Source organism: Lutjanus erythropterus, chromosome 15, assembly GCF_056507025.1.
Source record: "Lutjanus erythropterus isolate fLutEry1 chromosome 15, fLutEry1.hap2, whole genome shotgun sequence".
NCBI lineage: Eukaryota > Metazoa > Chordata > Actinopteri > Lutjaniformes > Lutjanidae > Lutjanus > Lutjanus erythropterus.
This window is the reverse complement of record NC_139331.1, coordinates 23,424,301-23,436,703: the sequence shown is the minus strand read 5'-3', so window position 1 is coordinate 23,436,703 and position 12,403 is coordinate 23,424,301. Positions and strand designations below refer to the sequence as shown.

The following is a 12,403-nucleotide window of genomic DNA, read 5'->3' as shown; positions in this document are numbered from 1 at the left end:
TCCACCATTATTAAATTGTTCCTTCCACCTACATACCTACAGGGTCATTTCACTCTCAAGTATGTCCCAACTGCCCACCTCTCCCTGTGGAGTCAAATTCTATAAACAATAGGGAAAGAATGCATTCTTCTGAAGGGACGATACAATCAGAGCTCCAGTGTTTGCCTTTCAGTCAATCAGTAGCCACTGTATTTATATTACAGTATGTATATAACTCACATGCTGTATTGTGGTTCCACTTCCGACACGGCGGCTAATTTTGTCTGGTTTCTGGCTGCACTGGAGGGTCAGAGGGAGCATAGCATGTAATCACCCGGAGGTGGATTATTTGACAAGAGTGTGAACTCTTTGTGAACCAGAGCTACCTCAGTTCTTCTCTGTTGTCCCTGAGTAAACATAGGTTACTACACCTTCACTAGCTGTTATTCCTCAAGCTGCTCACAATCTACCTGCTCTAATCTGTAATGCAAAAAGCAAATCAGCCAGAGGAATGAAGACATGCCTGCAAATAAGCAGAATTCCAGATGTTTTGGTATCATAGTTTCTGTATAACCTACCATGCAGGTTCTTTAGATCAGTTACTTATGCACTGAAGTCCCCCTCCACTCAAATATGTTTTCCTCTTGTTCCTACAGTTGAATGTTTGAGCTTGAGAATGATGTATGTGCAGAGTTTGACCCCAGAAGGCTGTTTTCACATTCATGTGCTGGAAGTAAAATGTTTCTCTGTGCTCACTGCAAATCTTTTGGCTCACAAGCATGGTTGGAAGTCAATTCTGTGAGATCTAGAAACTTGAAGATGCCAGTGCACATACACTGAGAATGGACTGTGAAGTAGGAGACATCTTGTGTCCAACGGGAAAAAGTTTGGAAATGAGCAAAATTTGCAAGTTAATAGATCTGGAATTTTTAATGAAGTTGGAGTAGATGCCTTTTAAGGATTTTAATGTGGAAATTATCCCTTTTTTTTGTAGGAAAAAAAACATGTCAGACACAAGTTCTTGTTCCAGACATTTTTTAAATGTCTTCATACAAGTACATTTCTGGGGGGGATCGCTAATAATCTCTTAAAAAAGAGCTCCACCACTTTTATACAACAAAGTCTGTTTACAGGTCTTGAGGAATGCTACTTCATATGTGGGGAAAAAAAATGTCCATAACCTTTTGTGGCACCAGAGAGACTCAAGTAATGTCACCTGAGTCAGTGTCGGTAGGATCTGAAGTCTGCAAGTCTGAAAATAAAAATGTGGAGGTGTGGAGTTAGAGAGAAGTGAGCTTACCAGACCTCTGTATCCAGCTCCTCATCTCTGCTGGAGGCTACATTAGCTTTTTACTAGAATAACACAATTGAATCACTGACAGAACTGTCAGTGGTCAAATCATATTGTAGGTAAAGTAGGTGGCAGGATCTGATTTTGATACTTTTTTTTTAAACTGTCCATCAAAAGTCTGACAGTGTTATAGGGATGCAGAGCTAAACTGGTAGAGTACTCTTTAAATTTCACACCTCACTCTCCAATGACTCTGATGAGGGTCTCGTTCCATTTAGCATAGCAGAGCCTTTCCAGTGAGCACAACATGCACAGTAGCAGCACCCTGACACTGTTTGACCTGAATAGAACAGAATCTTAATTACTATCATTGGTAACACCTGTGCTTACTCTACTATTACATGTCAAAAATGCTGCTGAGAAAAGAAGGTCTATAGAGCAGCTTCAACCACAGACTGTAAATAATATAGCGAGGACATAAAGACTCAGAAAGAATTTTTCTGATGATTGCCTTCCTGACTGAAACAAATGTAGGAAACCAGGCTAATCTATGTAGAGAAAGTTGCCTCTTTGCAGTTTATAATCATAAACAGGGGTCACAGAGAGGCAGAAAGGGTTATGCTTGCCTCAGTCAGCAGCAGTAAACTGTACACTGTGTGCTGACGCTGCGCTGCAGCTCATCAGCACAATGCCTCGCTCAAACTGGAATATTCCCGGCCCCATTCTCTCCATCAAGACCGCTTGGTTCCTGTTTTGAAATTAGAGGAAGAGGTACATTGTGTAAACACATACTGTAGCTCAGAGTTATTGATGTGTATTTCCATTAAATGAGAGTGGTAGATCCCCTTTTGGGTCAGGGCGGTGCACAAACGAAACTGCGGAACTGTAGGCTGTTTCCTGATGTATTAACAGAATATTTATGTAATTTGCTGATGATGAATATTTTGTAGCAAATAATACCATAAGGAGGTTTGAAAGAGACATGATTAGTACTTTTTAACAACTAAAATTAAAATCTATAAGCTGATATTGAACCATTATTCCCAGATTATCATATCCTGGCTCTCAAATTTGAAGAAAACAAAAAACAAAACTGTGATCCAAATTGCATACATTTTTTTTTTTTTTAACTTTTAGTAGGTACTGCAGCTTACAAAGTACATACTATACAATTGGGGCATACTGCTTTGTCATAACATAACACTGCACTTTGACACTTTTGCTCTTTTGCTGATGTAATTGATTCAGTTTGGAACGCAGCCAAGGTTTTGTTTTATACCCAGTGTATACAATAATAATGATAATACTCAGCTTAGGACAATCCAGCTTTTCCAACTTGTTGAAATTCTAAGAATAGTGCAAGAATACACTTATTAACGGGGAAACCGTTAGCCTGGCTCTGTCCAGCAGGAACAGAGGAAGGTCGCTGGCACATAGCACTGTGTAAAATAGATAGCTAGATGTTACTTAACTACATTTAAATTCCTCTCCAGGTGTCGTCCCAGGACGTGAAGAAGGAGAACCCGCTGCAGTTCAAGTTCCGGGCCAAGTTCTTCCCGGAGGACGTCGCCGAGGAGCTGATCCAGGACATCACCCAGAAGCTGTTCTTCCTGCAGGTGAAGGAGAGCATCCTGAGTGACGAGGTTTACTGTCCACCAGAGACAGCTGTGCTGCTGGCCTCCTACTCTGTTCAGGCCAAGTTTGGAGATTACAACAAAGAAGTCCATCGGCCTGGATACCTGCTGTCTGAACGCCTGTTGCCACACAGGTGAGATGTGCCAGGAGATTCAGAACAGTGGATAAAGCTTGGTTCTTATATTAATGTCTAGATAAAAAAGGATAAATGTTATGAAGTAATGCACTTGATTTATTATACTGAAGCAATTTTGTTTGAAAATAATTTGTTGCATAAGGTAATCACTGAATAACTGACATTTGAGACAAAAAGGAACAAAAAAAAAACTTTTTAACAGTGAGCAAGAGCTGCACTCATGAACACTGGTTGAACCTGCTGCAAAAATTCTCTCCACCCAGAATTAAAAGAAACAAAAGAACAGGATGATTTATGCAACGAGCATGATGTCTAGATAATGATGAGTCGAAAATGTTTGAGCCATTTGTGTGGGTGTCTCTATTCAGATTATCCCCCTGTGCTTGTGTGCAAAGTTGCCATTTCAGCTTTCGAGGCATTCACACATACATGTTAACATGTTAAAATTAAGGTAACAGAGTAGGTCATTGGTTGCAGCTGAGCATTCAAGAGAAAGATCAAAGCTTTATTACATCATTAATCATCACACCGTCCTTGAAGCAGAGTCAAGTGCAGCATGGACAGCGCCAAGAGAGTGGCAACATTCTTTTGGTATTTTCATGATTGAAAGCAGGCGGAGCGGCTTTGGCTTACCTTAGAACAAGGTCTGGTTTGGGTGGGTGTGTCAGGGACTGGTGACTGTCATGTACAATTGTATCAGTAATGATGTGGACATGTGAAAAACCAGCAGCTCAGGTATGCTAACAAAGAAATGACGATTTAATTAACATGTCTGGACATATAAAGTTTGGAGGCCACTGTCTTAACCATGTGTCCTGAGGTTGTCTCTGGCACCGCTGGTGACATGTGCAGCACAAACTGTGCAGGATACCATCAACAAGCTGGTTTGATGTTCACGAGAGTACAGAGTTAAGGTGATTATTGCAGATGTCCAATGGTTGTAAAGGGAATAAATCAGCTGAAAGATAAGAACTTAATATACCACGCTACTGTACCTGTTTTGGTGATGCAAAGCTTTCAAGAATCAGATATTAATATTAACTCTGCCTTGCTTGGTTATTGCCATTATCAAAGTAAAACAGACATTTTCATGTTTTTTTTGTTTTTTTTTTCATTTGCCAGTTGGTTGAGAAGTGGGTCAGAAATCTACTTGACCAAAGTCAGTTTTTACTGGCCCTTCTAGAAACTTTTATTAGTGGTTATCAAATAATAAGACTTAAGTTAATTGTCATATTTAATATTGGGCTACAACATATGTTATATATGTCCATCCCAGTTTCTTAAAGTCTAAGGAGATGTCTTTAAATGTTAAAAGTTTTTTCAGTCCAAAACCCAAAGATATTCACTATAGTATGATAATAAAATTTAAAAAAAGCAGTAACGATTAATCTATTATATTTTAATCGTTTAATTCTTTTTTATCGCTTGTATGGTCAGTCAGTGAGTTGCTACATTTACTAACCTGACGTGGCATTTTACTTGCCCCGGGCAATCAGACAATCCTTGTGGTGAGCCATGCTTTTTTCCCCCGTGCTTTTGAATAGGGCTGACCCAAATGCTTTGAACCTTTAACCATTGTTCATATCAATCAATATAAAAGCTTCCGGTTTTTGTTCGTTTTTTGTTTTTTTTTAATTAGGACAGGTAGGAAATGTTGCATCTGCCGTACCAAAAAAGAGGCAAGAGATTGATAAAGAGCAAGAAAGTGTGCTCCTCTGTCAGGTTTTATTAGTCTCAAAAGCTGCACACATAAAAACCAGGCGTGTGCATGTAATACAAGCACACAGGACTGTATCTGCAAAAGGAAAAGCAACCTCACAATCACAGGGTTGTGATGGCGGGGAGCTTGATCCTCCCTGTGTGCTTCGAACACTTTTTTTTTATGTTTCTTATATATTAAAACATGTTTATGGGATTTTAAGACGGGGGCATGAGAGTGTCTGGTGGTGCACATCACACATCAATCATGTCTCCAAACTGCACTTGCAGTATTTCCATGAAAATAGAGCCCATGATGTTATTTACCAAACCAAAGCCAAAGATCAGAGGTCAGACTGTCCTGTCTGTCATTGATCTCTTTGTGTTTGTAGCTGATCTTTGCTACTTTCTTCTCTCTTTCTGTAGAGTCCTGGAGCAGCACAAATTATCCAGAGAACAGTGGGAGGAGAGGATTCAGGTGTGGCACGAGGAGCACCGTGGGATGTTGAAGTGAGTGTGTCTCTTATATAATGTGTCACTCATTCAGTGAATGCATTTTAAATAATAAGTTAATGCTGTCTGGCCATTCTTGTAGGGAGGACGCTATGCTGGAGTACCTGAAGATTGCCCAGGACCTGGAAATGTATGGAGTCAACTACTTTGACATCAAGAACAAGAAGGGAACAGAGCTGTGGCTGGGAGTGGACGCCCTGGGACTCAACATTTACGAAAAAGACGACAAGTAAGCACTGTATTTTGACTGAAACAGCCCTGCCGTTACTGTCTCTTCAGGCTCTTCTTTTGTGTCTGCAGCTACAGCTGCTGCTGAGCTAAACTGGCTGGGCCAGGTCCATGTCTGTACTTAATCACTATTCCTGTTCCTCTGCAGACAGTATGACAGGAATAACAATGAAGGCCAGATGGATACAGTCTTTGGGAGGAGTATCTGCAAAGACAAAGTAGAAAATTAAAACTCAGCACTTTGCTTTAATCTGTTAGGTCTCGTCAGTAGTGCAGGAACATTATTTGACTCCCTGAGCTGAAATATTCAGTTTGTATTTTGAGGTTTTTATAATATATACACGTTATATATAAATATAAATTAGTCACGTAATTGGGGCTGTGATGGTATAGATTTTTTTTGCTAGCGTTGTACCTCTACATGTCAGCTCAGGTGCAATCATAACTCTTTCAGAAGCTTTGCAATTAAGTCTTGAGCTGCAGCGTCTTTTTGGAGCCTTGGTAAAATAAATCCATATTGACAATTCCAAATGTGATTTTGTCTTTTGCCCACTGGAAATCCCAAGATGTCTTGGGTTGAGTTTGCTGACCAATCAGAGGCTGTGTTCCTAACTTGTAATCTAATCAGAGGCTGTGTTCCTGACCATGCACTGTTCTTAACATGAGAGTTTTGTCCACAACCCAAAGATATTCAGTTCACTGCCAGTGATGACTAAAGAAACCAGGAAATATTCACATTTGAGAAGCTAAAATCAGAGAATTGACATTTATCTGCAAAATTACTCAAAACAATCATCAAGTTGGTGATTGATTTAAAAGCTGACAACTAATAACAATATAATATAGTTTAGCATTCGTTCCTTTGGTGCATGTAATTGTGCATGTGTCATTTTTTGTAGATATATAGGACATAGAGGACATTTTGCTTATAGAAGTACAATCATTACTTTATAGTACATGCTGCTGAATGATAAAAACTACCTCCTGAAGCAAAAAGCACATGTGCATGTGTCATTTATGCTGAATATGGTTTACATGAAAACCCCACTATACATTTTCAGACCTAATTTTTCTTTTTTTTTCCCTGACTTGTTGGCTCTAACCTCAGCCCAGCAGGTGTATCTCTGTGTTATGAGTCTGTCTGTAGTTAATCACTACGCATTTCTCCTGTTTATTCACTGACAGCATGACAGCAAAAAAAGCAAATATTCCTCTTTTGTATTTGTTCATTTTGATGTTTTTTTTTCTTTGTTTGGCATTGTGCTTCAACAAAAACCCACTTTTTTTTTTTGAGATCTGTGGGAGGGTGTTGCCAGACTCCAGCCTGGCCTTGGTTGTGATTGCCAGTTTTGTTTATAGGGCAGGACACTTTGGGAGGTAATCACCCTCTATTTGATGAAATGAGCACTGAGATCTCCTGTGGCTGGTGGCCTCGTCTGTGGGGTCACTGGAGTGAAGTGCACCGTGCTCAAGGAGCACTTCATCCCAGGTGACTCGCCTCTCAGTCACTGACCCCGTGCTGGAAACCCCTCCAGCTGTACTCTGAGTTCTGCTGTTCACCGCCAGACTGAAACTCTTCACATATAAAACTGGTTGAACTGTGTCAGCTTTCATTGCCAGCGTCTGTTGAAAGCAGTGTGGTCTACTTTGTCATCAGTCCCTCACCGACTTCACTCATTTCTTCCACTAAGGCAGACAAAGTTTAGCAAATCAGCTGCCACATGCACTCTTTAATTGGATCTTTACTGGCTAATTCTTAGTCTTCTATTTCCTCAAGAGTTTCTTCTACAGTCTAAATGATTTAATTATTGTGACTTCTATTGTGTGAAAGTTTACCCAGTCTCTTATTTAGCTTTAGTTGGAGAATGCACCGGGTCCTTCTGTCCTAATGTGAGTCTGTCTCTTTATGCACTCCCTGGGATCAGCAAAGAAATGCCTCTCCTCCACGGTGCCCTCTGCTGTAACCATGGCTACGCCGACTGGTTTTTCAAGCTGTGCGGCACTTAAGAATGTGAGGCTAACCTACAACACTGTCTCTCCAATGAGGGCAGCTGGCCCACAATGCAGCAGTGCAGCCAAGGCTTCGCCGAGGCACAGTCTGGTGCTGGTTTAACTCCTTGTGCTCTGTTGCAGCAAACACTGCTCATCAAAACAGGGTTTTTAGAGGGTTTTTTTTGAGCCAAGGTTTTGTCTTAGCAACCATCCCAGACACACATGTACACACACAGAGTAAAACATAAGATTTACTCTTGACTATTGAAAAACTGCTGCAAATTATGACTGATTTTAGCATTTAAAATTAATACATCAAAAAAGTATTTGTATTCTTCGTAGGGCTGCAACTAACAATTATTTTCGTAGTTGATTAATCTGTCAGTTGTTTTCTTGATAAATCAGAAGAAACCAGAAAATATTCACATGTAGAATAATCAAATAATTTGACTTTTTTTTTTTTTTTTTATTCAAACCAATTAATTGATTATAAAGATAGTTCATAATCGATAAATCATCACAGCTCTAATGCCTTTTCTTTTTCTCAATAAAACCCCTATTATTTTACACTGGCTTACTGGTAACTTTGGTATCTAGCTGCTAATGTTTTAAGGTATTTGTCTGCAACAGTATGTGAAAAAATATGTTTTGCTCGTGTTTTTTGACACACCAGCAAGTATCGATTAATAGTACAAGTCATAGGGTTCAGCTTCTCAAATGTGAGGACTGGCTGTTTTCAACTGTTAGTCAAACAAAACAATCAGTCATTGGGTTTAAGGACATTGTTAAAGATGCTTTACACTATCTTTCACATTTTATAGACCAAATTATTGGATAAATCCTGAAAATAAATTGCAGTTCAGTTAGTTGACTCAGTTGTCACTTAATTTCTCAGACTGAAACCTACCTGAGTGCCTGAACCTGAAAAATACCTTTTATTAGTCACACTTTTTTGACATACTAGTTCTGCTAGCCGTGGCTATCAAATGCTAATAATCCCTACAAGTTTATTTTCATAATGTAGTGATATTTGTCACAGAGTCTTAATAATGAAATCCAGCTACATATTCCCCACCCACTTTCCTAAATCTCTGCAAACTGTCAGCAAACTGTACAATCATGAATCTACTGATAAAGCACAGCTGAATAAACCACAAGGCTCTGATAGAAAATATTCAATCGCTGAGATAACTTCCACATTGTTTTTTCCATTCCTTAAGCATGTGTCAGGCTCAGTAATTGAGTGAAATTCCAGTTCAGTCAGTACGGTTTCACAGCGGAGTTTCGCTGCGAGTCAGGTGGATGGCTGCCTTTCTAGATTACAACACTATCGGCTTGTCAATGTTTACAGTGCTACTTTGTATTGTGCTGAATGAGATTGGCATCCATTCAGTTTGTCTGGCACAATGGAACGGCGAACCACACCCCAGATTCATCCCTCATGCACCAACAGTGGATACAGAAATCCATGTTCACAGTCAGCCTGACAAAGCTGTACTCTGACACTACCGTGTGTAGCTGTGGGTTGACTGAGATTAATGACTTCTCTGAAATCATTTGATGTTTGATTATGTCCACACAACACTTTCACTATCTGTATTACTATAAAAAAGAGGCCTACGACTAAGAACTTTAATTTTCGATTAATATGACTATTCTAGATTAATCAAGGCAAGGAAAAGCAGCAAATCTCCTCATTTGAGAAGCTGAAACGAGAAAATTTGAAAAGAATTCTCCTTGAAAAATACCTGAAGTATCAGGTTGATTATCAAAATAGATGAGTTATTTTTATGTTTATTGATTAGTCAACTATTCATTGCACCGCTTACAAAAAATAATATTAATAAACTAATTTGTTATATTTATTTATATATAATGCAGGTGAAATTGTATTAATCAAAATTAATCAAAAAATTTTAATCAAAATTTTACTTGTTCGAAGCTGTTTTTTGTTTAAGCTAAGGTCTATTTGACTAATTTCTTGCATTGTGCTGATTTATAATCTGACTGATTGTGTTGCAAATAATGTTCTTAAATTACACGGTTTAACAATAATATGGTGTGGTATGGCAAGAAGGTCATGAATCTACTGGCCCTACTTGCCCTGATTAAAATTTAACATAAAATCATGTAAAATCACCTCAGTTTAGCAAATAGTATGCTACAAAATGCTTCACAAGGACAGGATGCTCTCTGTTGTTACGGTAATGTAGCCTAACTAAACCTCAAAATATTCAAGAAACAGGAAAAAAGAGAAAAAAGTCATTGTTACGGTTATCTAGCTGATGTTAGCTTAGCTCATCAGTGTCACTGGTAACATTTATTTGCGGTAATTATCATTTCGGACAACTCTGCTGTGAAGAACATAGGATGACACTCAAAGAAAATAAAAATCCAACCCTATTCAGAGTGAAGTCTCTCTGATAAAGTAATGTTGCTTGTGAAGCAGTGTCTGGAAAACAGTTTAAATGAAATAATTTTTAAAAAATCTTTCTAGCATTGGTCCAATCAGGCATCTGGCAGATTGTATTTACCAGCCTCCTTAAAAAAATAAAAATGATCAAAATCAATCAAAAGAGCTACTTATTATAATTTTGTATCAGTTTAACATTCACGTTCATGTGCTCACTTCTTCAGATTGACCCCAAAGATCGGCTTCCCCTGGAGCGAGATCAGAAACATTTCCTTCAACGATAAGAAGTTCATCATCAAGCCCATCGACAAAAAGTCTCCGGTGAGTAAAACTTCAGCCAGCACACGCTGACATTTCTAAACCTGAAAATACTCCCTCTTCTATTAAAAACTCTCCCTTTTCCTTTACATTCTCCTCCTGTTTAAGAGGTCTTGTTCCTCTTCAGATGAAGTGAAGCTTTCAGAGCCGATCAAGTTACAGTGTGTGTCTGTACTTAAGCTCTGAGCTTCATCACGTTTCTCTGTAGTGGAGAGAAGAACCATTAGACGTATCCTCAGTCTGATCGAGCACACAGAACAGTCGGGGCTGCTTAACAGGCAATGCTATTAGCGATGGACCCAAAACACTCACAAAAGTATCCGCTTTATCTGTGTGGGTCAGGCTCTTTTACCTTTCAGTCGTTGTGTCTGTAGCATAAAAGTTTCTCAGCACCTGCTCAAAGCCACGACTGGATTCTTTGTCCTTTATCAGCAGAGCACAATGAACAGGCAGCTTAACACTTCATTCAGCCTGCTGTTTGTTCACTTTTCCTCTCTGTCTTGTTCCTCCTGTCTGCTCCTTCTCGACATTTCAGGACTTTGTGTTTTATGCACCGAGACTGCGCATAAACAAGCGCATCCTCCAGCTGTGCATGGGCAACCACGAGCTGTACATGCGCCGACGCAAGCCGGACACGATCGAAGTGCAGCAGATGAAGGCCCAGGCCCGAGAGGAGAAGCAACAGAAACAGATGGAGAGGTGCGCACACGCCTGGAAACTTACGTTTTTATGATATGTATATTTTAATTAAGTCTCCGTATTACTTTACAGTATACACAGTATATAGTTACACTGTCACTATCAAAGTATCAGTTTAAGTTTTTGTTTTATACAACAAAAACTGATCAGTTGGATAAATTAATATGTAATTTTGCAAACACTGGCCATATCATTATATTGAAATTTTCTTTATTTCAGACTTCAAGTTAAAAAAAACAGAGACAGAATTAACAAGAGCTAATTAATTTCCCTAAGGTGACATCTTAGATGTCCTTTTTGTTTTGTTTTTACCTTATTTATTTATTTTTTTTTAAATGTGCCCCACCAAATTGACATATAGACGAGGTAAATGGTAAAGAATGGAGAGTTCCTGTTTTATCCTCCAGTTTGTCCAAAACACCAAATATATTCAGTCTGTAGTCATATAAAACAGAACAAAAGTACAAATCTCTGATTCCAGTGCAGGATGTCAATGATTAATCATTAATTGATGAATCTCCAGTAAGAATTTAATTAAATAAAAATCTATTAATTGATAGTTGATCAATAGAGTATAGAAATTGCAGTAATTGTGCCTCTTTTATTAGTTATTGTTTATTTGGATCTCCATTATTATAAATAATAATAACTTAAAATGAAAAAAATTAGGGAAAGAAAAACAAGGAAAAAAACCCCAAAACAAAACGTGTTTTATATCTTATTAATTATTAATCAATTAATTGATTGTATTTTTGTATTTTCAACAATTGGTTAAGGAAAATGCACAAAATTTGCATTTCCTAACTCCAGCTTTTTAAAACGGTCGACTAACCAATTAATCAACTTATTGTTCTACAAGAGTCTCAATCCTCAACTTTATTTGAAGGAACAGTCTTCAGGTCACACGATGAGTACATTCACACCAACAGAGTACTTCTGAATAGTTTCACCTCCCTCTCTCCTGTCTGAACCAGAGACACAGAGGGGAGATAGTGTTCACAGCCACTTTCACTCTGTGTAATTCAACATGTAAAGTGAGACCACTCACTGAATAATAACGCAGCATTCCTTCTAAAGTACGGGAAATCTGCTTCCTGAATTGGCTGAAGTGAAAGTGAGTGGATGTTGACCCCGGTCTCAGCTACAGCTGTCGGCCCGCTGTCGGCCCCCGTACAGCTGTTCAAACACGGTGATGTAATGCCCGAGCAGACAACACAGTAAATACCAGTGGGAGAACCTTTAGATCACCAGGCCTCAGCAGACGGAGTTCGGGTTCACACACAGTAGCTCTCAGTGGTCAGAAAGGCTGGGCTGGTGTCCAAACACAGTTACAAGGTGGTTAGTGATGATGAGTCCCTTAAGATGGTCCATTTAGACTTAATTAAACCCCGAGGGAGACATCAGGCTGTTGCAGCGGCTGAGGTAATAGAATAATGTAAGGAAATGTAAGACGCCACCCTCTGATAGAAAGATTTCATCTCCTGAGAAAAGTTTTCCCTCA

At 38.9% G+C, this 12,403-nt stretch overlaps 1 protein-coding gene and 1 long non-coding RNA gene across 3 annotated transcripts in view; one reads left to right on the top strand and one right to left on the bottom strand.

Annotated features, from left to right (window-relative positions):
- The window catches only part of ezrb (ezrin b), a 41,723-nt gene that overhangs the window by 19,837 nt on the left and 9,483 nt on the right, over window positions 1-12,403 (top strand). Inside the window, exons 4-8 of the mRNA XM_084736895.1 lie at window positions 2,764-3,038; window positions 5,166-5,249; window positions 5,335-5,481; window positions 10,110-10,206; window positions 10,739-10,902. Of these exons, the coding sequence (XP_084593021.1) occupies window positions 2,764-3,038; window positions 5,166-5,249; window positions 5,335-5,481; window positions 10,110-10,206; window positions 10,739-10,902 (767 nt within the window). The remainder of the gene's footprint in view (window positions 1-2,763; window positions 3,039-5,165; window positions 5,250-5,334; window positions 5,482-10,109; window positions 10,207-10,738; window positions 10,903-12,403) is intronic.
- LOC146314424 (uncharacterized) lies at window positions 812-2,871 on the bottom strand. 2 transcript variants are annotated; one of them, XR_014771895.1, is made up of 4 exons: window positions 2,743-2,871; window positions 1,897-2,018; window positions 1,507-1,610; window positions 812-1,231 (listed from the first exon to the last, which is right to left on the bottom strand). It is a non-coding gene; the product is annotated as an uncharacterized LOC146314424 (long non-coding RNA). The 2 variants fall into 2 exon arrangements; XR_014771894.1 differs by lacking the exon at window positions 2,743-2,871 and having other exon boundaries at window positions 1,897-2,693.